This window comes from Scyliorhinus canicula, chromosome 10, assembly GCF_902713615.1.
Source record: "Scyliorhinus canicula chromosome 10, sScyCan1.1, whole genome shotgun sequence".
Lineage (NCBI taxonomy): Eukaryota > Metazoa > Chordata > Chondrichthyes > Carcharhiniformes > Scyliorhinidae > Scyliorhinus > Scyliorhinus canicula.
Window position 1 is genome coordinate 179469266 of NC_052155.1, and position 26841 is coordinate 179496106.

Consider the following 26841-nt stretch of genomic DNA (forward strand, 5'->3'; position numbering starts at 1 on the left):
AAAGGCTTATTCCACCCTGTAGCTGGGAAACATTAATGTGTGCATAGCGTGCCCATTACTGTATTCACGAATCATCGACCCTGTAAAAATGCAATATAAAAAGGGTAATGTCGCTTTCAACCTTATTGTGTTAAATCTATTGGCTGCACTGTACTATAACATTTTTAAAAATATGTACAAAACAGTGTGTGTGGGGGGTGGGGGGGGGGGGGGTTGGGGGGAGGGAGAGGGGGTGGGTTGGCGGCTATGTGGGCTTATTAAAGGAGACACTTAGCAGTGCATAATATTTCACGACGCCTCGCAGGAAACCCCGCCAGAAAATATTAATACTGTATGCCCCAGATTATCTGTTATTCGGTAAAGCAAAACTGATGAATGCCGGTCAGCAAGCAAAGCTGTTAACGAGTTAAACAGCAAATCGACATTTGGCAACCAACGCATCATGGAAATCTGCGAGGTTTATTTAGTAACTTGTCACATCATTAGGTACATTATTTCAGGATACTGAAGACCTTAGCGATGCATCTTTTTATTCCTCCTTCCATCTCCAGACCTCCCTCCTGCTCCTTCCCCAACCACCACCACCGTTTTATCATTTATTTTGATTATGACTCAATAACCTACCAGAGCGAGCCTGCCCAAGTCTAACTTGAAAGTTCAAGTTTTTTTTTATTGTACTTGAGGGAAACAATGGGTTCAGCTGCTTATTGCAGGGGAACAATTGTCAAGGGAGAGTTAAACCCAATTACTGCAGAGCATACTGACGGGCTCCGGGAGAAGGACTGCCAGGTTAAAATACGCCTGGGCAAAGAGAGCTACTGAATAAAAAAAATCGACATAAAGTGTATCAAATATTTATTTATCTGGGTAACAAAGGGCTATGATACATCGACAGGCATGTAAACTATTGCCAACACAACTCTATATAATACAGCTAAAAACTGCCTCCAATTTGGCCAGAGGACATACAAGGTATCATCGTCCCAAATGCTGTCAGTTCAACAATAAAATACTAAATCGTTCTATGGACAATATCAGTTTATTGCTCTGGTTCCTCAGTAGGCAAGGAGACATGGTGTCAGGTAATTTATTTGTCACAACACATGGGGTATTTCTAAAACACGGAAAAAAAAACATCACAGATGCTTCTTTCACTTTAGGTCTCTCTTTGTTTTTTTTGTGTTAAAACTCGGATTCATGTGGCATTATAAACTAAATTCAAAGCTTATCGTATAAAACTCGGATTTCCCACCTCCCTCCCCTACGCCCCGCCCCCCCCCCCCCTTCTTGGATTTTGTTCAACTGTTTTGTCATGCTACAGAGGGCTAAAATGTGTATCCCATAATTTACCCAATTTTACCTTTCTAAATAAGTACCATAAAATCACGGAAAGACCTACTGCAGTCGGTTGAAGATTTTAAACCCACTAACAGGAGGTAAACGATATCACCAGTTAAATAAAATAAAGGCTTAAACAGACGCACCATATTTACAATTCCCATTAAATTACACATAAATAAATATATACATACATGAACACTGTTTTTCCCTTGTTATACCGCGAACTGCAGGTTGCAATAAACGTCCGAGTTGACAGTTACCTTAGAGGATTTTTTGTCTCTCTCTCTTTACAACGATGAACATGAAAGAGGAACTGTTCTAGTTTATTCACAATACTGATAAAATGTATCCTCGTTACCTTCTTTAAATGATTGTGGCTACAATCTTAACAGAGATAAACAACGGTGGGGGAGGGGGGAGTTATGTCAATCAGGAAGCAGTCCCATGAAGTTTTAACTTGGTCAAAAAGTTCAGAAACTTCTTGCATTTCAAAAGCAGTTCAAAATTCTTCATCGTCTGCGCTGTTCGCTAAGGCTCCGGGTTTGCAGGTTGAGGGATTAAACAGTCACACCTATATGACAACTCTTAATTTTTTTTATTTTTTTTTTACGAAACTGTACTTTTTTTCTTTAAGTTGCGCCACACTCCCGTCACTTTCTGTGTTTCTCGTCCTTGTCCCCGCTTTTACTGGAGTTTTCGCCCGTGTGGTTGTTGGGAGTACTGTTCATGTACATTTTGTCCATGGCTTTGAGTGCTTCCGTGAGATAGTTCTGCAAGGCGGTGATGGCAGCGCACAGAGCCGGGCTCCCGAAGCCGTGTGTGATGAGACTGAAGTGAGTGAGGCAGCTCTGAATGCCAGGCTCCAGAATCGGGGCTGGCCGAGAATTTCCCAAAGGAGATCGATCCTGAGTCAGCAAGTCTGTAAACTCTTTGCAGATTTGTCTGAAAAATGTCGAGAGAACAAGTTAAGCTACTGTATATCTCCGGGGGGTTGGTGTGTGGGGGGAGGGGGGGGGGGGGAGGAAAGGGTAGAGAGAGCTTTTATTTAGCACTTTAACATAAAACTGATCTCAAGTTAACTTCTGGTAAGGTTCCGCTCTGCGTCACTGGTAAACATGGCACAGAGTTAGCAAGTGATGCAATCTCAAGATCACCTTTCAAACAGCCACACACCACAATGCCTTTTAAATACATTCTTTCTCCTGAATTAGGATGGACAGCTCCCTGAAGGAATAACTTCATTCAGGAGTCCCGATCACGGGGTTTCCTGTGTGGAAGACACGTTTGTGCTCTTGGCTGTCCCCCTTTTGAGTGCATGTATGACAGGTCAGAGTTTTTAAAATGAACACAAATAAACATAAAATCCATTCCGGCCGTTTGAATTAAATTGCCAGAATAGAATCTGTTTGATTGCAAATGCCCGATGTGTAAATGTTGCCCTGTGCAACAAAGCGTGCTGGTTCTGGAAAAGGGGTAATCAATGTTTGACCCCCCCCCCCCCCCCAAATCTCCATTTCAGACTGGGGCTATGATGAGGCAAAGGTGTTTAAAATTATGCCCACGATTTTGTTACAAAACAAGAACCCCAAGACATTCCGGTTTAAAATGTTAATCAGGGACCTGGTGTGGCAAACTGGTTATTCACAAAACAATGTCCGTGCAGGCAGAACTAATCTTTGCTCCCATTGTAGAGTTCTCATGTGCTGTGTGTGAAGCCCCCCATATAATAAACGTAACAATTTGGTACATCAAATTCAAATAGGAAAATTGGAAGAGGTGACGGGTCCTGAAGGTGTTCTCCAGGAGTGTATAAAATAATCACTATTTTTCTAAGCACAAATATATACATTTAATATATATATATTATCGATAGCTAATATCTTCTGTGTGTGTGTGGCTTTGTGGATAGCAAGTTGCGTGTATCTAGCTATGTTTGAAATCATAATATAAAGGAGCACTGAATCTATGTTGATGGGCTCCAGAATTATGCAAATCACATTTCTAGGTGTTTTGTTTTTATATCTTTTGAAAGAATGCCTATTTCAGTGGGCGTGTAACCATCGATACAAATTGCAGCCTCCCGACGCTTATGCACAATGCCCTTCGGTGACATTTCAAATTCTTAATTAAAGGCTAGAAAACAAGCCTGGGAAAAAGAAAATCCTCCAACATTTCATCCCAGATCATTTACTTTTCACACATGCCTTTTGATCCATGCGGTTCCGACTGCAGCCCCCTGCTAAATAATGTTTTTTAACTGCTGGCAAAATATTGTGCCTTAAATAATTCTCTCTGATGTGTGACCTCACGAGATGTCAGTGGCTTCGATCCTCCGACAGGGCAAAACATTGAGGGCCAACTGAGGCAAGGAGCAACACTGATCAGTGGTGGGTCGGACGATGAATATTTGCTAGCGCCAGGTGTGGGAGCCCCCGTGTCCATTCTGCATTTTAAACTGTTACCACCCATCACATATTTCTCAGCCCTGGTCAGAATCGAAATGGTCAAGTGTTAGAAAATGTCAATCTTGTCCAAATTTTTTGAACTCAGAGCCCCAGCACAATCCCGCACCGGGCAGTGCGGGGTACAAAAAAAAATAGCCCAGTTGAAGTTGTCATTTAAAGAGAGAGAGAGAGAGGACTCACTTTGTTGCGAGTAACATGTTTTTTCGTGTGACTTGTTCACTGGGATCAGAATGCTGTCGGTTGACATACTCGGCGATGGCTTTGGCTGGGAATTCTGTCTCGCAAACATAACCGAAATCTCGGGCAAGGTGCACAGCTTCACCTGAACAGAGGAATGAAGGACAATGTGCAAAATGTTGGTACGCATAAAGTTTCACATTCATTTTTTTTTTGTTGTGTTGGGGAGGGAGTGGGGTTTGAAAAACGCACCCGGTTTTGGTCATGTTAAACTGATTTCACCAGCAAAGCAGGAAAATGTGTAATAGAACTGTTTGACATGTTACATTTTAAGTGGCTCAACCCCATTCTATCGGTGGGTGAGAAAGATGGCTGCCTTTTTGGTTCACTTTGCAACATTGAAATCTGGTTGGGGCTATTTATTAAGTCGATTAAATATAATGGCACACCTAAGATCAGGCGGGGTGGCCCTCCGATATTGTTTGCAGGTTCAGTTGAAAACCATCACTTTTCTCCTGGCGCTGCCAGGGAATGGTAATGTATCTTTAAATATTTAGATTGCATTACGGGATAACTAACATCCGCATGTTGCACCCCGGGTTTCTTTCAGCATCATGGCTGGAGAAATAGTTCGAAAGTAGTCTGCTGGAAAGCTTCATGCTCCCATTTGTCACAAACTAAATATTTGAAGCATGCAATAAAAAAAAACCTCGGAAAGCTTCAGTGAGTCATTTAACGACATTACGAGGAGCTAAGTAGTGAACTGGATAGAGTATCAAATAAATTGACAATATCTCTTTTGTTGTCATGCATTCAATACCAGCCCAAAACCATGTCTATACAACATCCTCTTACACTGAAGCCTGGGCTCGACAAACCCCCAGTGCAACTGAACAACAAAGCATGCTGTGGTAATACAGTACACAGCAATGGCCGTTTGCAATCTTTTCACATGTTGGCCCATAAACATTAGAAAGAAACATTATATCAGAATGGTTCCCAAGACCCAGACTGGATTTGGACAGCACTTTGTAAACGGCTGAGCTGTGGGGGTATATCTGAACTTCTGCTGATTGTAAAAAAAATAAATAACTGTTTGGAGATCAACTGCAGCGGCCAGTTAAAGAGGGTGTAAACAATTCATTGAACAGGCAGAAATACAACAACAAAAAAAAACATGTTAGTTGAAGGAGTACGATTCAAGCCAATTGCCCGTGCAGTTTAGTACAGTGCACCATAACTAATCGGTATTGGGAACGATTCGCAATGTTTTAGAATTGCAATCAGCTGGCTGATATAATGTTAAATCTGCACGTGGATTGGCAGAGTGCAGGTATTGCACATCTAAGCATTTTGAAAGAAACAGTCCTTGCAAAGAGCAAACATATATGTCTGCTCCTCTTGCACGGCTAGCATGCATCAGTCTCTAGAACCCTGTCTCTCTGTTGATTTCAAAGCCTTTGGTTTTAATTTCCTGAACCAGTTGGGTTTTACTGCAGGGCTTCCTGCCATTAGCCAGCTCCGGAAGGACGCATGCGCCAATTAGTGCTTCAAAGGCTCGGTCCAGTAACTCGTTTCCATAAAATGGAACAGATCATAAACAATAACAACAGGACACACAGTCCAACAGCCTGCCTCCTCCCCCTCCCCCCCTTAGAAATCCAACCGGTCACACATTTATCAGCAAACCATCTATGCCTGAACCCACTCCTGGCTAATAATAGTCCAGGTCCACAATCAGATTAATGCAATCGTTTTCTTTTGAGAAGCTCACTCTCTCCACGAGACCCTGACACATTGGACCGTCCTCAACACAGCCCTGGCGGCACCGTGGCCAGGACTCTAGCTGCCCACGATGGTCGTTGGCTACAGGCGGGCACAACAGAAATTGCTCTTTGGCCAGTTTCGAAAGGCACCCAACGAAACACTGAAATGAATCGGGGGAGGGGGGGGGGGGTTGGATTTTATCCCTCAATCTCTAATCAAAACAAATTGAATGTATGAATCTGCCGATTCCCACACTCTGCCAATTAATAAAGATCCCCCCCCCCCCCCCCTCCCGCACAGAATCCTCCGCAATGCCTCATCTGCATGCACGCTTTTTATTTTCAACTCCACAACAGCGAAAACGGCATTTTAATTGATGGAACAAAACTGCGCGTTTGGATTTCTCATTAGCTCCTCATTCACTGGAAGATTTTTCGGTCATTAGTAAGCAAATGTAAAAAAAAAAATCGACCAGTCCAATGTCTCAATCAACTAGCCCCACTCCCCCCCCCCCCCCCCCAAAGCCCTCCCGACCCCAAAACAAAACACAACATCAATTTGCAACCTGTCTACATTGCCCACAACACGCAGCAAACAAAGTTACCCCAGGCCACCTATGTATTTATTTTCATATAATATGTATATATACATACATACAGGCTAAAATCAGGAGTTAGATTAAGCCCAAAATGAGGTGGAGCGCCTTTCCATGTCATTTTGGACCTTGTATGTCTCTGTCTTGGAGACCATGAATTGCATTCATTTTGAATTGGTTTTTTTTTGGAGCAAGCAAGGAGCTGGATCAAGGGCGTGCCCTGTCCACTCTGCCCACTGGCTTTGTGACTGTAAGAATGGGATTTAAAAAAATAAAACAACCTTGCCGAGATTATTCGGTGTATATTCTAAGGACCCAGTCAGCACAGACAGCTCAGTGCCAAAGCAGGCAGGCCGTGCCTGTGTGCCTCTGTCACCACATTGAAGGGTTAACAGGAGACAAGGGTTGTTGAACGCCGGTGTGAGTTACATAAAGGCACGTGGCTTGGCAGAAACACTAGTTCCCGCTCTTGTACAGTAGTGGCCGCGTCCCACGTTCATTAGTGCGCCCCCGCCTAGACACGAGGAAAATGCAATAACGTGTACTTACCCTCGACAAGTGAGGTTAGCAGCGTAACGTTAGCAGCTTTACGTCTACCAGCTGGTAAATTTAATCCAATTTTGTCTAATTTTTCTCTTAAAGACCTTCCTCCATTTTTAGATTTCGCCCTATTTAAGAAAAAAAGTAGGGGGGGGGGAGCTGGTGGTTAAACTGAAAGTTGATACACGTGTTTCCACATCTTAAAGTAACTCTAAAAGTGTTGTTCCTTAACAAAAAACGAAACATTAAATGCACATTTTGCGATGACAAATAATTGGTGCTTCTGCTATTCTGGTCTTATTAACCCTTTGGGAATCTATATCTTGATTTTCGAATGGATTGGAGTTAACTGTTTTGCACACTCGTAGTTTCATCTAAACTGGAAGAGAACTAAAAAAGAAACAGTACATGTCGGATTGAAGGCTGTCCAATTAAACTTAGCTTAAAATTGTTTAAGAGTATATCTATAAAGTTGTCCTCGTGGCATTATGAAATGCCTTTAATTCATTACAGTCGTGTTGACCTCCTGGCAAAGGCTCTTGATCAATTCAAATGAACATAAGCTGAAACAGGTTGGCAAATTGCAATGCCGTGTCCAAAATGTGATAATTGCCCTTTAAGGCTTCGATGGGAAACACAAACAAATTAGCAAATGGTGATAATAAATAATGGTGGCATTGCTAAAATCATTAAATGGTGGGATGTGTTGTGAAAAGGGCGAATTCTCACTGATGTGTGTGTCATCCTGTCTTTTCTATGGAGCGGAGGCTGTGTCGCAAGGTGCCCAACGCACACGAGGAGCCCTCACCTCCTGAGCACTCCTCCCAATAACGAGGCGTTGAGACACTCGGGCGGAGACAGGCGCCTCTGTACTTCCGCCACCGTCACCTTGTACTTTGAAGTTGAACTGAGGAGGGAGAGGCGACCCGGAACTGAACAGAACACCTCGTTTGGGTTCGCAACCCCGCCAAAAAGCCCGTCCTTGTTGAGTGAGATCGAGGTGACAGCACCGTGAGACTTAGACAGGGACATGGGACCTGAAACAGAACCATGGGACAAATCAACAAGCATCCCTCTGCAGAACACCGCTCTGCCATCTCTATAATCTGACACAGATGGTCACTTTATAACTCTGTACTCGTGACCCCCGCTAACCCAAAACTCGACACAGCCCCATATATTGTTTTTAAAAAAATGATTGGGTCAATTCGGATGAGATTTTATGGAGCAGTCGATAATAAAGCAGGGCCTTTGTTACATTACAGGCACATTCTGACACCATAAGCAGCGGTCGCTAATCACCTCGCTGCAAACTGTCCTCTAGACACTGAATTGAAATTTTGATTGTGCATTTTATAAAAACTAAAATAAGATCTGATCATTTGAGCAAAAATGTAACACATTCAGATCGAATTGCAGTGTGCCGCAAGTCTTTATTATAAATTCGGTCTTTCCAAAGTTATGTTGTCTAACTGTGCCTTTCACTGGCAATACTGAAACATTATGTGGGTTAATATCATGGTAAAGTCATTTCCATTGTGTAATAGGAAATTCTCCTGCTATTCGATACAAAACAAATAGGAGCCTCCTGCTACAAGTCAAGAGTAAACACATATTCTAATCTATCTCCGTTACCCTATTAAACCCCTAGCATCTCTTCTCGTTGTGCCCCATTCATTTCTGTAGTCAGTTATTTGCAGGCTATATAGATTTCAATGCATTTATTTCGCAATGGCAAAAAAAACATTGCAATAACAGGATGTGCTCTCTGATATTATTCTGTTTTATTCTCATGCTAATTCGATTCCTTGCATCTGCCCTTGATTCCAACTGCACTCAGCACCGGAGTAAAATAGTCATTGCTTCTGACCACAAAACAGGCGCACACATACCGGAACATCAGCACGTCAACTCGTAGACTCAATTTATCAGCTCATTGTAACAGCAACAGCGAAGAAAAAAAAACCGCTGGTGATTCACAGGAAATTGAAGGAGGCACTTTCGCGCGGAAAAGCCCCTTCATTTTGCCAGTGGTTCGCTCTAGGTGATCAGATTTTTTCAACAACAACAACAAAAAAGGGTCGTATCTAGGCTTAAAATGGACAATTTGTTAACCCCGACCAGCATTGCAGAATCAGACCCAAACAAGTTTACAAAGCCACTCACTGGCCATCTTTCCTCTTAACTCCAGAGAATCATTTATCAAGGGTAGATTTGTATTGTTGACTGACCGACTAAAATGTAGGTTAGAGATTTTGGCCTGTGCTTCTGTTCTATAAATGTTGCCCCGTGCACCCCCCCCCCCCCCAACCCCAAACATACACAAAATGAACATTTGCAGTGTAATCAATTGCACTGCCTAGCATTGGATAGCGTTGGAAATCTACTCTGAAATCTTTGAAGACGTCGAGCTTCTAGTTCCGGATAGATCACTTGTGACATTAATAGCTCTGGGGAGGCTAATAGAGACAATAGGAGTTAAACGAACTCTTGAGATTACTAATAAAAGAGCCAATTATCATGTCGGCGTGGAAAGAGCATCTCTTAAGATTTATCCCTTGCACATGTAATTTGATGTGACAAAACCCGGAGAAGCAGCAACATGAAACTTAAGCCTTTTAATCGTATGCTGCAGTTTTACGAATTAGTGTGCATAAACGGACCATATATAATATATATATGATGTATACACATTAATTCGATGCATATATATAATCAAACTCAAACCAATCGTGTAGCAACTTCACCATAAACAGCTTAGCTATGGAGGCAGCAATGTACTTAGGGTGGCTTAAGTGCACATCGCCCCAGCAAAAAGCTCCACAGAAATAAATACACGTCTAAATGCACATGACTTCACCAGACCCTCAAAACGCATGTAACGCCAATCGACAGTATAATTGCTTGTGCAAGTTGAGGCATTTGGTTTGATTTATATGCTCCCTAATTCCTTTGCTCATTAAAGGAGCAGAGCCGTGAGGAATTCCTTAAAGCCACGCCGAAGTCCAGGGTCTGAGATGTGCAGACTGGATGATTTTTGTTGCTGGTTTCCCCCCTTTCTCCGCGGAGACCCAACGGCGGCCGAGGAGGGAGCCACAAACAACTATCCTGCAAGCCATCATGGCTGTTTCTTAACTCTCTTCGACCCCCCCTTAAGTTGACATTCGATGCTGCACACGATAAACTGGAGCCAAACCTCCAAAGGTATGCTGAGCTGGGATTTCGCCTGTGCAAACGTGTTGGATGAGGAGATTTATATTTTCAAAAAAAAACAACAGAACTTGCCTTTCTTAATGACGGTATGGTCCTGGATGTTAATACCTTGGTCGTCAACGTGCTGAAACGGAATTTCAAAAAGACTACCGTAAAACTTGTGGCAATAAATGCTTTGCAGAAAAATCATGTCAGGAGCTCAGAGAAACTGAATCATGTCAGAAGTTGCAACAATCGACCCAGAGGCCGGGCCATTCTTCTGCACGAAACAAAACAAAAAAAATGATGATACACTTCTTTGTTTCAATATTTGCACGAGGCGGGACAGTTTATTCATTTTATTTTCGTTACAGAGTGTGGATTTCGGGGGCTAGGTGGATCAATTGAAGTTCTGAGATTTGTTTATTTGAATGTTTTTTTGTGTAAGGTAGAATATCCCAGTGTGCCTGTGTGTGTGAAAGGGGTAGTAAGTCTTTCCAGTGACCATCTCCTACCAGGGTTCCTTACGGAAATGCATTTTTTGTCCTCAGCATTGCCCTGTTAATAAGTGAACCAAGTGTGTTCATTCCAACAACAGCAAGCACTACACGCTCGCCAATTCGACACGAATCATACTGAGACTCCGAGATTGGCAATCGCCGCAGAACCAAATCATCTCACATCTAGCATTGACTTCCAGATCGCCGTTGCGGTTATCAGCCATCTAACATTATTCATGCAGTTTTTATTTTATTTTTCAATTATTATTTATGATATGCCTCCACCTCCGCCCCCCCCCCCCCCCCCCCCCACACACACACATCTGTGGCCAACACTGGTTCCCCAGTACATTATTGGTAGATTCTCCATTATCCTTTCTTCTCAAAACCTGCCTCAGCCACTCACGCATAACCTGCCCCAAGTGATTTTTGATTTTAAGTCGAGCTAGTTTCAAACCGGCCCTCAGTCCCCATCCAGCGTGCATTTAAAAAGGAGGGCCACACTGAATCGGATTTTATTTCCCTCTTGATTTCAGAGCTGTTTTTGCATCGAAAGTTTATAATCTGGGAGACTAAATGCTTTATAAGACATGCAAAGCAACATTGTCCCTCGCCCCCAGGATAATCGCGGCCAAAGGCGCTAAACAGCCCCCCCCCCCCTTTTTGCTCCCAACACCACCGAGATGTACAACATTGGCAGCACTTTGACAATCCGAACAATTGACACCAGAGTGTTAAAGAGGCTTCATAATAATAATTACATTCCAAAGCCAGATCAGCAGGCTCCCCCACATTACTGAGAGACAAACACTTCATGGAGGCAAGGACTTCTTTAAAAAAATAATTCCGGTATCACACAAACACAGTCGCTGCCGAAATTATCTGAACAATTTAGTCTTTTCTCTCTGTCTCTCTTTCCTCTGTAACACCTTTTTTGTGAGCAGATTATTCTGCCTTTGTTGTTACATATTCTCCTAGGTGCAGACGCCTATCATACGGTGAAGGCTGCATTTGTAAACTTGTATACAGCAGATTTTGTGTGTGTGTGCGTGTGTGTTAAAGAGCCAGTCACATTTAAGTAAAGTATAGCCGCAGGTATTAAGTGGAATGTTGAACAGCTTTCAATCGCTTTAAGCATTCATAATGAGTATTTGTTTGGGAATGAATGCATGGCGGTGCCTTGCTTATGAATATTTTACGAGAGCTTTAAAATCCGGCATTTTATTTTACGAAATTAAAAGTAACGATTCGAGAGAGGGGGAAGAAAAAAAAACAAAGCCTTAAATTCAGCTAGCATGAGGGCGGATGGTTTTCATTCTGCTTTTAATATGCATCCTTTGTTTGCAAGACACACTAATAATTATTCCAGCCTATCGCTGGAGGAAGGAGCTCACATTATGATATAATTTAAAAGCACAGTTCGCCACCACGCTGAAAAATTAACACTTTACTAGAAATAAAACGCGTGCCCCTTTTTGCATTTTTGTTTTGTGCGTGTGTTGCCGTTTGGAACCTGGGATCTGTAACTCTACAATGGCCACAGGCATTGAAACCAACTCACAATAAATAACTCGCCAAAACTAATAAAGCATCCCTTATTTTCTGGAGGGGGGGGGGGGGGATTAAGGCATCTTTCGGATGATTAAAAAAAATAATTCAGCTCTTGACGCACCAAAGGAAGCAGATTGAAATAATTCTGTTCTACCGAGTTGACATTTTGAGTTAAACCCACCGTGCGATTTAATCTAACCCTATTGGAAACTAATCATTTACATAAATGCCAGAAATTGACATGGTTAAACGATGGATGTTGTATTTAATTAATAGAAGATTTATATATAAATATAGTTCTAACTCTGTGGAAAAGGAGTATGTTCTCATTCAACATATATAACAGCACTCATGTCATTGGGCATTTGAAGAAATCTGTTACTTATTTTTTTCCTGATTGATTATAAAACCTCTGACATATGCCTCTGCTTTTATTATTAAAATCTTGAGTGGATCAAGTGTTCACTAGAGCAGATTTTGTGGCATTCCTTCCAATGTGAAAACACTTCATTCAATATCACAAAACCCAAACGATCACAAAAGTCAGGGTTGCAAATGAACCAACCTGGACATCCTCGATGGAGTGCGCGATGCTGTGGATGGGCAATGAATCCCCGAGCCCCGAGTCCAGTCCGTGGGCGCTATGGAGCAGCACCTCGGGCCGCCGGTACTCCCTCCGCGGGTCGAGGCCGGCGAGCTGCGGGAGACCGCGGGGCTGGTGCAGGATGCCCGCTTCCTGGTTCTGCCTCTGAGGCCAGGTCGGGTGCTGGGGCTGGGGCTGCGGGTGCAGCGAGTTGAGCGAGTAAGGGTCGTTCACGTGGGAATAGGGATCCTGCGACTGCGGGTAGATGGGCTGGTACGGAGGAGGAAAGTAGGGCGGCTGGAAGTCCGTGTTGGGGGTGTGAGACAGCGGCGGGGCAGTCGGATATGGCGACTGGCTGACCGTCCCTAACTGGGGCAACCGTGGAGTCCCATTGCTCGCTCCATCATGCCGGTCCTGCAATTAAATCAGACATGAAAGTTACACGACAAATAGAAAACCATCATTGGGCATTACATTGGTGTGTGTTGGGCTTGACTTTTTTAAAAACACATATATATATATAAATAAAAAGGCAGCAACAGTAATTGCAAATGCATCATCACAAAAGGGAGGGGGGGTGTCGAATTCCGCAAAACATTAGCCTCCTAGGAGGTAAGCAATAAATAAAAAAATCGAAAGTGCTACCAGTTTGGGGCTCGGTTTTAATCTAGTGTCATCTCACTATGCAACTCACCATCGCCGAGAAACTGTGCACTAACATCTGCGGGCAGTCTGATCTGAGCTCGTCAGGGGGGAAAAATAGAGATACCTAAAGTGGAGAATTGGAAAAAAACAGTCCAGTACTATACAACTACAACACGGTCACAACGCCGGGGAATTGCATGCAGGGACAAGGCAGTAGAATCCATCAGACTTTGGGGGGAAAAAAATCTTCATTGGGGACAACACACAACAGAGAGAGAGTGGGTGGGGGGGGGGGGGGGAGAAAAAAATGATCAGAATTGTGTCTAGTTTGGGGGCGTCGATAGATTTTGCAAACTTTTTTTTCTCACCCCCCCCCCCTCTCTCTCTCTCTCTGCCCTCCTCCTCTAACGGCGAGCCACGGTTTCAGCTGAGCCCATAATGGGAGATATTCATGACTATTAAAATTACACGAATACTTAATAAGTGGAGAATGGTTGGAAATGGAGCGTGAAGCAAGGAAGCAACTAAAGGCTGTGTCTATTATAAATGACGTCCATTGAATCAGTGTATCTAATCAGAGAGAGAGAGAGGGGGAGAATGGAGGGGCGCACATAGCTGGGTCTGACGAATCACAGGGAGGGGAGAGAGGAGAACATTTTCAAGTGATCGAGGACATGCGAGAGAGGGACAGAGAGAGAGAGGGAAGGGGAGGAAAGAAGAGATGGAGGGAGACAGGGAGGTATGGGAGAGAGGGGAGGGGGTGGAAGGGAGAAAAGGAAGGGGGGAGAGAGAGAGAGAGATTGGGGAAGGAGTTTGCACCTCATTATCGTGTGAGAATCCAGAAAACGCCAAAGGCATGTCGGCGGCAACCACTCGCTTCCGGGCTGGGCAGAGGCTACCTGACCTTTCAGCCCGCTTGCTTTTCAGATCTTTCCCAGGAGATGCGTGCTGTCCTGCTCCTGGGTCACGACTAGTCTGATCCATCGTGCAACGGGTTAAAAGTTAAGAGACAGAGGGAGCGACAGAGAGACTATGGAGTCTCCGAAAGCCCTCATTCGGCTCCACGCACTTCTACGCAAGCTGCTTCCCCACTGAGATCCGAAAAAACAACACTTTTGTCTCAGCCCAGCTCGGAGTCAGTCCCAAATCAACGCATTTCAATGCTGATGGTTAACTTTCCGAGGATCGCTCCCAGTCCTTTCTTTATTTACCTCCCTCCCCCTCCAACTCCCTCGCCACTCCACCGTTCCTTGTTTTAAAAAAAAACACAAATCGGGCGCTAAGTTCCAGGATAAAGTGAAACTAAGGGTTGGTTTAGCCCGTGGTGTGTGTTGCTTGTCTTCTCAGTCTGCTGTGCAAACCCGTCTGACTGGCTGCACAACTCAACAGAACAACTCCCCAAATATTATCGAGGAAACTCGACAAGATCAACTTTCTCAATCCGGGCACACACACACACACACATACACACACGGCCTTCAGACAGGACCATCTAACGCCTGCTGCCGTTTCGCACAGATTACACCACATACACACACACACACACACACACAAAACCTTTCATCAGGACGGCGACACAATTTTGTGCAGCTTTCAGTGTTTCGCTGGGGGAGAACTGGGAGGGAGTGAGTGAGAAGGAGCGTTTATGAAAACATGCAGACAGATAGGAATACTAGATAACAATTCATCAGAGTTCACAGCACAAACACTTCGGTTGCTTGATCAAACTTTTACTTTCCCACAGTGCTTTACGACAATACAGGAAAATTATATATTTTACAACATTGCCTTTCTTTTGCCTTTACAAACATCACCAGCATGCGACCCCCCCTTAATAAGGGCCTTCTTTATAATGAATCTGTAGACTAAAGCTTGCCACCGAATTTCAGATTTTTTAACCTAGAGGGTATAATTTCTTACATTTCGCTCCCTGAATTGTTTACAAACCTGCCACGCGATAGGGACCAGGCATACACGCTGCAATCGGTGTTGGTAATATTTTAGCAATATTGTTAAACTAATTGCACAAATGCCAATCCAAATGTTGACCACACTGCATTTTCTCTCGAACACATCACTGTGAAATCATGCTTAATGTTTCAAAAAAAAATAAACTTTGCAATATCCGGTTTAAATGTGATTCGATGCCTTCATCCGACAGATTGCGTTTTTTTGTTGTTGTTAAAAGCTGATATGAAATGTCTTACCTCACACTCCTCATATTTGATATTGTCCGCTAATTTCCACAGCATTCTCATGGATTGGTGCAAAAGTGGCTGACTGGATGTCTCAGAGAGCGGACAGTCCTGTATAGAGAGTGTGTGCTGGTTTAGCGCTCTGTATGTGCTCTGAGATCTCCCTCTAATGGTCGATCGTGTTCCCCTCTCAGCTCTTTAGTAACTCGCTAATAGCAGCCCAATTAGCATATGAACGCCAGCCAAAGCACTCATTCAACCACATTACTGCTCCAATGGACACAGGTAGAGAGCTGGCCCTGCCGACTGGCAATGGACGTCAACATTAAATTGCACTGGCGGTGGGCAGCAGCTTTTCAACGTACATGCAGCTATTTATTGCATTGAGTTGGAGAGTCAAATAGTTAAATCCTACCTTACCTTCCATTGCACCAATGCACATTATGCCAGGATATTAGTTTATGTTCTCAGTGAATCGTTTTCCAGCGGATACAGTGGTAACAGAGCATTTAGTTTTTACTTGATTATGCCATGCCAATCTTATTGAAACAAATGAGTTTAATTAATGAGCTTTACTTTTGTTTTAAAACAAGGCATTTCAAATGTTCACAACGTTAAAGTGGCGACAATAGATTTAAAAAAATATATATATACTGCACATATTTTCAAAAAGCTATTAATTTCACATTCCTCTGCTCATCAAGCACCCAACTTCCTTTCGGCTGTTCCTCTGCAAAGTAATGGGCTTAACGTTCACCCATTTCACAAAGGATGCAGTTAAATAGATTCCGAACTGATAGCGATTTTATGGCTTTTTGCTAATGTTTGTCTTCACTAACGCGCCAGGGCCAGGCAAGAAAAGACAATTTCATCAAATGATTTTGCAATATATTTCCAGGGGACTTATCAGCTCGCGCAAAGTGGCAACGTTTCTGGGGTGGTAAAGTGCATCCCTGATCGGATTCTCTTTTGAGTGCCAGTGTTTTAGATTGTTTCGGTGGCTGTGGATTCTGCCGTGCCCTGTGAATTGGTAGGTGTGCGAGCGAGAACTTCTGCCGGGAATTCACTCTCTTTGATATGTCGAGGCTTTAAGTAGCAATCGTGTAGTGTGCTGGTTTGTTGCCATTGAGGTGGAAATCATGTTTGTTATGTAGCTATTCAAGCCATGCATAAACAGTGACTTAAAAGCAAAGATTTCGACCTAGCGCCGTCTCGCAAACCGCTTTCCTGTGTTTTGCACAGAAGTTATTATCATAATAAGCACCTAATTGACTTTGAATTATGAATTGAGACAGAAGGTTTATCCGTGGTCTTCCATTCAGGATGACAAAGTGTGGAAGGCTAACTATCAACCCAGGTAATCGGGGTGATCAGATCTAGGCGTCGTCTCCAGCTAATCTTCATTACCATTTTTGGTGGAGCTCTGGGACGAAGATGCCATCAGAATCTATTCTCTTTAATTAGAGAGCCCGAGATATCAACCGATTCAGAACACCTCGCTCCAAAAGGCCAAATCCTTTGAAATTGAAATGAAAAGTAATTCCTATCTGGAGAGTCAGAGTGAGCATTGCGGTGAAGAGGTGAACATCTTTTGCCTATACCTGGATTTATTTTGGGGTTGTCTATGCAGCTCTGTATAAATGGGGAAGTGGAGGGGGCCACATTTAATGTATGTTTTTATTCTAACAGGTTTTTTGTTGTGCTGGGCGCTTGCAGACGGCACAGAGGCGTTTTTTAAAAAGCTTTTTATTGGGGGGGGGAGGGGATTGATTTTTTCCCCTCATTTGCTCACTTTCAACTGTTCATTTACATCAAGGATGAGTTGTGATTTATCATTTTCTGTTTAACATTTGAAGATGAAACATTCCCCCCCCCCCCAAAACAAAATGTAATGGGATTAAAACAGGTAGTGAATTGTTTCTGTGACTGTTGGTTCAAAGGGATGGACATGCAGCTTCTCGATTCTCGAGCGTCGATTAAATTAAAGCATCGACATTTTCCCGGTCTACCTTATATTTCTCAAATAATATTGTATTGGCATTCTGTAAACTGCGGTAATGGGTTAGTTACTTTAAATAACCATTAAAATTGTAATGTGATCATTCCTTTACCGATAGACTCGCTGTGGAGTATATGCAGAGTAATACATAAAAGTAACCTCTAATTGACTGTTATACCAAAGTGCAATGAATAATTCAAACTATGTGCTACTGTTGAGTGGACGCTATATTTTTGACAGAACAGTTTTGTAATGCTGTTCTCACTTGCCGTTGGTGTAAAGCAATTGAGCAGCCCAAACCTGTGAAATGTATCGAACTCCTTCCCCTCCCCAATTTGCACTTTCAAAACTAGTGTAATTCTATACGCGTGTGGCCTTAACAAGGATTGCCTCTTTAAAAAAAATAATGCCTGTGTTTTTCTATGGGGAGGGAAATGGTCATATCTATTGATTAGTTTTAAAGACTATTTTTAAAATAAATGCAGTAATCCCCGTTAAGCCGTGCGAATAGGGCGAACCACCATTACATATAATAACGTCTTCACCTTACTAATTTTAAAAAACACTCATCAGATCTGTCTTTTTAGAATTGGGCAAAAGAAAAATAACTTTCAAAACACCTGTTGCAGTTTATAATGACCGTTAAATCAAATTGAAAGTGTGCGATACAGTGATAAATAAAATGTAAACATCTACCACATAGTTTAACTTGGTGCATTGATGAAGGGAACTTTTAAACTCCAATTATCCTGCAGCATTCTTTACCCATTTCTCGCACCTGACCTGTACGTGTGTTTTCGATATTTTGTTTGACAAATTTTCGTTTGGAGGTGGAAAGAATCAACACACTCGAGGGAGATCTTGGTTAGATTTTGGACAATATTGCAAATACGTTGGCTTCAATACTGCTGTCACCGGCTGTGCATTATAACTACCTGACTTAATAATCAGCATCTAACAAGCATTTTCTTAGGTGCAGGGTATTTCCTCTCAGTTGAGACATTCTCACTTCATAAGAACGTCAAACGTGTCCCTCTTCCCCCCCCCCCCCCCCCCCCCCCCCAATAAATACCAATTACAGCAAAGTTAGAACAGTGTCATAACTAACTCCAACTTTTAAATTGTAATCGAGTAGCTGGAAAATTGTGGATACGCAACTCTTCAGTTGAGACCCGCAAGTAATACTCCACTACCTCAAATCTTTCAGAACATCTCGGGAAAACAATGCAATCTACATTGTGTACGGAGCAAAGAGCACATAGTTTTTTTTTGCAGAAATACATTTGTATGTAATGGTTGTATACTACAAATGTTTGACATGGATACTAAATATATTTAAAATGCAATACTGCTTTAATCTCCATGAAAATTGAATTGGCTATTAAATGGGATTACCAATTAATTTGAATCAAAGAGCACATATGTGAAAAGATAATCTGTAGACACATCCAATCGCCATACGCACAGTGTTTACAAAGGAACCTTGAAATTCAGTTTTATTTAATCTCGCCTAGGAAACGAGTTACTTTTACCCAAGTAATTGTTAATTGCCCAAGTTAATTACCCATCTACTGTTCTAAGTAACTAGCAGCTAAATAAAACAGTCACACAGTGGCGATGTTAAGGGTGTCGTTAATCTTTGTACTTTTTAATCTCATGGTGATTGGCCCCAAGTTAAGAGAAGTAGTTGAAACATGGCGATGAATGGCTGTTTTCTATTTGGCCGGAGTACAGCGCCCATAGTAAACTGACAACGAAATCAATTGAAATCCGCAGAAGGGGCAAGCCCCCCCCCCCCCCCCCACCCCCACCCCCACCCCACCCCCCAAAAAAGGGGGTTTAAGTCACATTTATAGAGGAAACCTTTCGGGGGCACAGTGAAACAAATCACGCTGAGGTGCACTTTAGAGCACGTCGGCTTTTGTCCACGTTAGCCTTGGTTGGACTATCTAAGGATCTTTTTATTCGGTTGCAAACCACATAGAGTTTGCATCAGTTACGTCATTCAGGTAAACGTGAATGCTAGTACTGATAGAAAGTTGGAGCTCCTAATGACCCCTGTTGCAGAGTGCAATTCTTTCTCCCAGTGAATTGGTTTAATTTTACGCCAGCAAATAGCAAAACATACGGCGGCTCTTAAACAGCAACTTTCACCAGCTACTGGGCTCAGGTAAAAACGTGCTGAAGGAGTGTGGTTAACAGATAAATCCACGTACCTGCCAGTCCCCCATTTTGCCCAGTATTGACATATCGCCTGGAGTTGTCTGTGGTGTCGTCAATAGACCTGTGAGCTGTTGAGTAATTTCTCCTTTTACCTCTACCGGGATCATCTCACCTGGTCATAAAGTGCTGGGTGCCACCTGCCCGCGCCTGCGTACTCGTCAGGAATGTCAGCGCCCTGAACTCCCCCCCCCCCCCCCCCCCCCCACCAACCAGGAAAAAAACCCTAGCCTGTCTCAGCACTGATGGATTTACAACGGCCTTTCCTTCCACAGCCTCTCCATCGGCAAAGCAGATCTCATCCTGACCAACAACAACAACACCGACAAAACGCTGCTGATGGCCAAAGGGACTCCGGTGATTCTGGTGTGTGTGTTGGGGTGTGGGGGTGGGTGTGGGGTCATTGTCTCCCATGTCCACCTACAATAGCCAAGAGCATCCCCAGTGAGTGGCGATGTGTAACAGGGGTTCAGGAGGATGGGGACAGGGAAGGAGACGCCAGCAGGAATGCACATTGTGCTTTGGAAAAGTTTATTCGAAGAAGAAATGGCCAGGTGCCCATTGAAGAGGAAGTGTGTGGAGGGGGTGGGGGGGAAATCGACCTCCACATATTGGTTGGATAGTTCTTTTTTAAAGTTTTCTTTACTAATTTTCTCCTCTCCCTTTTCTCTCTCTCCCGTTTTGTAATCCCTGTGTGCAAAGCAAAGGGGGGGGGGGGGGGCGGGGGGAGGACCTGTTTTGGCATAAAGGACAATTGCTGGGTCTTCCTGACGATCGAACCAGCGAGTCTTTTCCATTTAGCCTCTTTCCCCCAACAGTGCGCCAGCGAGGGGACTTGTTCACTTTCAGCAAATTCTTATTAACGCGCCGAAGGCCTGGCATGAGATTTCCTGATGTCAAAAATAGCAATCGGGGGGCAACAAATTCATGGGCACTTCTGACGACGTCGTGAGGATCCGAGGTCAAAAATGGCATCGAATCAAGGGATTGAGAAGGGGAGAGGGGGTGGGGGTCACATTTTATGGGACGGTATGTTATTACATAAGCAGCGTTGTGCACCCGCAGATGCAATATTCCCTGTTTTAAATCCCAAAAGGGGTAAATTAATGTCACAACGTTTTACTAAATGTAACTTCACACATGTGAACTGTGCGGGCGACAGGTGTTTTGTACCCAATTTACAGCTGTTCTGTGTCGGTCTCACAGCAGCAATTGTGTTTTTCCTCAATATAAAACAAAGCGAGTTACTGCTGCCCCCCTGCGCGTCTTGCACTAAATGTTCTCTTTTTTTTTTGGCGGGGTGTCGCATTTCGATTCTCTGGCTATTAAGCAGAAACCATCCGGTTAATCGCTTAATCCAATTAGGACTAGTGGGCGCATTTGTGACTTTGGGCAATTAGAATTATTTTTTGTTGTTATTTCCCATTTTTTTGGGAGGAAATTCCTTGGGATATCCTCACAGAGATGCACGCACTCGTCCCCAAAGCCTGCTTTCTTCTAAGCCGATTGCTCGTTTGGAACTTGGAAATTCTGTTCGCTCCATTCAAGAGTCCCGTCAAGGATCAGTTACATTTCATCGCACTGTAACAGACCGACACTTGTTGCTCAAATGCAAGAGGTCAACTCAATGATGTCTCGTGCACAACGTCTTTGTGTATATTTTCAGCGTATATTCTGTTGGATGTAACCCGCTCGGCGCTTAAATGGAACAGCCGCACTCTGCTGAAGTCTTGGCAACATGTGTGTGTCTTATTTAACTGCATGTGTTCTACCTCCCCATGTCAATATCACTATATTCGCCCCACATGTGGATTGCATCTTTAAATGTACATGTTTATTTCAAACTTACACTTGGTTTTAAATGTCTACAATTTTCAGAGTGTGCATATGAGAGATATATTGACTTCAAGCGACCATGGAAAATGCACAGAAATCAGGGGGAACTCTCCCCAGAGGGAATATCATTTTTAAAGACTATCTCTTAGATCTATTTGGCTTTGAAGCACGTGCCTATTAAACAGCTAACACTACCAATTGCATGTCTGTCAATATGTGTATTTTGGGTTTTGTTGCCCATTCTATGTTTATCTGCCTCCTGAAATGTCAAATGGTGCCCGACCCGGTCAACTTTGAAATCACTCTTCGGTGATCAACATTGAGAATGAGCGTCCTCCATCAAAAGCACATGCACACACCATTTGCACCTGTGGGACAGATTAATGTATCTTTTATTCTTCTCCTCGCAGAGTTTCAACATAACTGGCGAACTGGACCCTAGCCAGTCTGGGTGTCATGTCTGAAATCCTCAGGAGTGAAGATTGCCATCCCAATGCTACCTGTGCACTGCAGTCTCCGCCTCCTCTTCAAGAGTGTGTAGACTGGAGGAATTGCTATTTCACTCCGCACTTCTGCGGCTCCCACCGGACACGTTCCCGAGCCTTGGATCCGTTGTCGGAAATTCGATGCAATGAACTATTTCAGAATTCCCGGCTGCAGAGCACTACTAATTGCCGGGGATAAATCTCATTTGTTTCCTGGGGTGATTTTTTGTTTTGTTTTGGATAAAGAAATCAAACTCTGTTGTGATTTTCTTTTTTCACCCCCCCCCCCCCCCCCCCATAACTTTTCGTCTCAAAGAGCAGGTTATACTGAAAGGAGGTGCTTGACTTGAGTAATGAAGCGTGAAATGTGTGAATCTCACCGGAGCTGCCTGCACTTAGGCAGATTATAGGGGCTGGGTCAAATTACCAGAATTAGCACAGCTCACAAATTAATTACAATGTTGGCATCCAATTTATTCTGTTACCGTTTAGAGGGGAAAATAAGAACCAAGGAAGCGAATCTCGGTGTTAATTTTATTACCAGCGTCTTTTCCAGTCCCTAGCTGGCCACACAATGGTCTGTCGAAAAGTTTGCAATGCAACTTGTTAAACTTTCAGCTGTACCGCCGGGTCGTTCACAGCCACCTCCTGTCGCAAATGTCTTATATGCATTGGATTCCATCTGTTCTTAAGAGAATACCCCCGGTATTAATCAGCAACAGGCCAATACTGTCTGTAGAATGCTTCGAGTGCCAGTAAACAGGGCCAGGAATAGTGGAAGAGATAAAGAGATCTGGAGTTCTGCATCTGTTTTGAAGTGTTTATTTATACATTCGTTTTTTAAATTAAAAAATATATCCTCCCGAAATGTTGCATTTGTTACGGCGCCCGATTTAAGTCAATGTCAGCCAATAATTAGACACTATTCGTTTTCCGAAGACAAAGTGGAATTAATCTGCCTGGGTGTTAGGGTGCGGGGTTTTATTTTCCCTCCCCCCCACCCTGGAATTATTTATTAATTGTTATGTTCATGTTCCAGACAGATTCTGAATCGATCGGCCAACGCAGCCGAATCGACCTTTTAAAACCAAACCCTCTCCTAATTTTAGGTTGAATCTCTCATGGCTGCTGTGATGTGGATGTGAACTCCGACCCTGCAAAACCAATGTATTGTTTACATTGATCGAATTTAATCGTCAATAAAGCACTTCAAATGTGTACTGGGGAGTTATTTAACCGCACGCACAGAGAGGGTGGCACCTATGGGTCCCAAACATTAACTTGGGCTTGAGAGCGAGAGCGAGAGCAGTGACACCTGTTCACACGGAACAGGGACAATGTTCAGCGAGAAAATCAAATTGACGGTCGGGTTCCGAGACGCGGTGATGGCCAACCCCACTCAAAGCCGCCTTGGAAGAATGCAGCCCCGTTCATTAAGGATTGTACTTTCAATGCAGTGTTTGTCCGGGTCTGTCCAGGTGGAGTTTGAAACACTCCTCAAACCCCATGGACTACACTCGTTCTCCCATTTGTCTTCCAAGTAACTCGTTCCAGCCCCGCACCTGGACACCCCCCCCCCCCCCCCCCGGGGGAGACGGGTCCACCTCAGAGACTCCTAATAAACCCAGAAGAGGAATTCTGAATGGATGCATTAATATCGAAACATCTAACCCCGAGACAGTACTATTTCGATACTTCGATGAGCAAGTTGCACCTTTAGAAATGCCATTTGGGTCCCTTGCCAAATGTCAATGGTTAATTATTGCTACACAAATTGGTACAACAGAAGTACTCCGGGGGTCTTAAAATGGCCTATGAATGCAGCAAACGCAAAATATATAAGCGGGCAAATATAAAAGTTCCGAGAGAGAGGGGACCACAGGAAAAGGTGTAATTTCCAACTTCGAATTCATTTGACCATGCAACCGCCAGCATCTCCAATTATTGATGGCTGCAGTGTCAGTGATATTCTTTCACTGCCTATGAAATTAACCATTAAAATAGAACCACGCAGCCGTCAACCGCCTCCAAATGTTGGTCACTATTTATATTCGTTCGAGGACCCCATCAGGCAACACACACACCTACACTGTAAGGAAAGCTCGAGACAGGAAGGACGGATCACTTATTGTTTTTAAGCTTTGCAAAGTAAAATGTGTGCGAAAAAAAATCATTCTAATAGTTGGTAATTTGCTCTATAATTCACTCTGCCAAGTTTGTCCCATTTGTAACGCTCTGTGTTGATGCGGGTTCTACCTTGGGCGGGGGGGGGGGGGGGGGGGGTACTTTCTCACATCAATCTGCCGTTCATTCATTGCCGAAGTCTAACATAGCCGGGCTCGCGTTGATACATGGCATTCTGAACACACTCCAGCAAAAATCAAATCGCGAAAACTCCTGGTGTGCTATTGGGGCTGATGCACAGAGCGCGGCGAGAGGCTTCGCAATTAAGCAGAGGCGTCCTGTCTGTCGGTGCATCCATTTCTGCAGCAACATCTTTAAATATACATTGATGCGACATTAGTCTGATTCAGCAATTCGCCTTATATCACTCCGCAAGTAAGTGTGAAATGCAGAATATATAGCAAGAGGCATGGGAGCTGTTCTACCTGTGCAGATCACACTTGCGTGCCTGTACGTGTTGAGCACAGACGTGTCTGATTATTCATTATGCAACTTGTATCCTCATTTGCGTGTGTGCATCCCTGTCTACACCATCTATCTCCCTGCTTAGATTGCGAGACGGTCCACCAAGCTGCAGTCTATATATTTCGAGCCACCGGGTTGATGCATACAAATATTCAAAGGCACAGCTCCATAAGTGTGTATACCTTTGTACAATATCTATAATGGTGGCGTGAAGATCACCGAATTGGAGCGTTCTGCCCAATAACGGGCGTGCATTAAATTCTCCTGTAAAAGCATCCCGGGGAGAGGCGAGTGGAGAGGCAACACATTCCCGGGGCTCCGTCCTGCTAAACCAAATGGGTCACGGCTTTCATCCACAGGGACACTGGGGTTGACAGGGGTAGAATTATGGGGTGTTTCAGGACAGAGGGGGACCATTCGGCCTATTGTGCTGTGCTGCTTCTTTAGAAAGAGATATCCGGCCAGTCCCACTCCGCTGCTCTTTCCCCATATCCCTGCAGAAGTTTCCAATTCAAGGATTTGCCCAATTTCCGTTTGCAAGTTAATATTGGATCGGCTGCCTCCGGATCATTTTAACATGCTGTGTTATCCTCTTTCCTGTGGCTGGCTTGTAGGTGACCTTAAATCTGTGGCTTCTGGTCCTCCAGACAGTGAAAACAGTTTAGCAAGTCTTTCTAACTCCGAACGCCCGATTTTTAAGGAGACGCCAGTTTTATATGGAGTTTTATTACTGTTTCTGGACCGAATGATCAAGTAAATGCATTTCCACTTGCTTTTGTACTCTCTTGCTACAGCACCAAGCTCCAGAGAGTGGAACAGACACTCGCTCGATTCATGTGACACCCAGTCTAACCCAGGCACCGTTTGCCCCCTAGTGTGTGAGGATGCTGATGCTATTTCAGATCTGGGACCATTGCTCGGTATGCATCCAAGACAAGACCGCAGAGACCGCAGAAGCCACCTCCTCTTAGCCGGACTCCCCAATGTAATGTTTCAAACTGAGCTTCCTTCCATTGTTGGTGGAATGTGTCCACTATTTTTTGGCACATTGTACACTGGGGACACTGACTCTTAGAGTCCCACTAATCCCCAGAGCAGGCAAAGCGGGAGTGGGGGGGGGGGGGGGGGAGGGGGGGAATGCGATTAGAAACATCTCAGCCCCTCCCCCCTCTCGTCCCACCACCATCATGGGGAGAGTAGTTCCCATAAAGAATGCACCACTTTTAAAAAATAAATTTAGATTACCCAATTATTTTTTCCAATTAGGGGGCAATTAAGTGTGGCCAATCCACCTACCCTGCACATCTTTGGGTTGTGGGGGTGTGACCCACGCAGACACGGGGAGAATGTGCAAACTCCACACGGACAGTGAACCAGAGCCGGGATCGAACCAGGGACCTCAGCGCCGTGAGGCAGCTGTGCTAACCACTGTGCCACCGTGCTACCCTCAGAATGCACCACTTTAAAACGCAGCTCTGCAGAGTTTCACGGTAACAGTGTGAAGTGTAAAGCGTGCTCAGGTGTCCGATGTAACAGAGATGGGGTGAAATAAAAACAAATAAGAATTGCTGGTGAAACAAAAACTCAGCAGCTTATGCAGCATCTGCGGAGAGAGAAACCGAGATCTGAGGAAAGAGTCACCCAGACTCAAAACGTTAACCCTGTTTCTCTCTCCACAGATGCTGCCAGTCCAGCTGAGTTTAACCAGCACTTTCTGTTTTTGTTTCAGCTTTCCAGCATCTGCAGAATTTTGATTTTATTGAAGGGGTGATCGGTTATCGCCGAGTAGATTGAAACCCCTGGGTGTAAGGAACATTAAGAGTGCCTTTTGCATCCCCTATGATATTCTGATATCAGAAACAGGCAGTTTGCCTGTTTTAAACGTGCCTGGCCACTCTGCAATCATTGTAATGAAGGGACAAGGCCGAGACAGAAATAGAATTCAGAGCAAGTCAGAGTGAGATGAAATGGTGAGCCAAATAGAAAAAGGAGGGATAGGTATCAAATAAAATATTGACACAGGGAGAAAGATTGACTGCAAAAAGAACAGCAGATATAGACATAGAGTGAAGGGAAGAGGGTTACGTATTAAATTAGAGAG

General features: G+C 43.9%; 1 protein-coding gene and 1 long non-coding RNA gene across 6 annotated transcripts; one reads left to right on the forward strand and one right to left on the reverse strand.

The window, feature by feature from the left end:
• Positions 1–838: 838 nt before the first annotated feature.
• tfap2a (transcription factor AP-2 alpha) lies at positions 839–19847 on the reverse strand. Of its 5 annotated transcripts, XM_038810234.1 has the most exons (9): positions 19767–19847; positions 15564–15662; positions 13406–13480; positions 12694–13125; positions 10171–10222; positions 7694–7922; positions 6895–7013; positions 3987–4128; positions 839–2283 (listed from the first exon to the last, which is right to left on the reverse strand). In XM_038810234.1, the coding sequence occupies exons 1-9, from the start codon at positions 19797–19799 to the stop codon at positions 1992–1994; spliced, it is 1473 nt and encodes a 490-aa protein (XP_038666162.1). In that variant the 5' UTR covers positions 19800–19847; the 3' UTR covers positions 839–1991. The 5 variants fall into 5 exon arrangements, with proteins under 5 accessions (XP_038666162.1, XP_038666164.1, XP_038666165.1 ...); XM_038810236.1 differs by lacking the exon at positions 13406–13480; XM_038810237.1 differs by lacking the exon at positions 19767–19847 and having other exon boundaries at positions 13406–13448; positions 15564–15905.
• LOC119972810 lies at positions 16159–23309 on the forward strand. The gene is made up of 2 exons (XR_005462153.1): positions 16159–17131; positions 22017–23309. It is a non-coding gene; the product is annotated as an uncharacterized LOC119972810 (long non-coding RNA).
• Positions 23310–26841: the final 3532 nt, after the last annotated feature.

Coding starts and splice junctions, on each gene's coding strand:
- tfap2a (XM_038810235.1), bottom strand. CDS start 14,340: ATGGATCAGACTAGTCGTGACCCAGGAGCAGGACAGCACGCATCTCCT. Junction 7,014..7,693: donor TTGGGAGGAGTGCTCAGGAG/GTGAGGGCTCCT, acceptor TTTCTTAAATAG/GGCGAAATCTAAAAATGGAG. Junction 2,284..3,986: donor AACATGTTACTCGCAACAAA/GTGAGTCCTCTC, acceptor GACATTTTTCAG/ACAAATCTGCAAAGAGTTTA.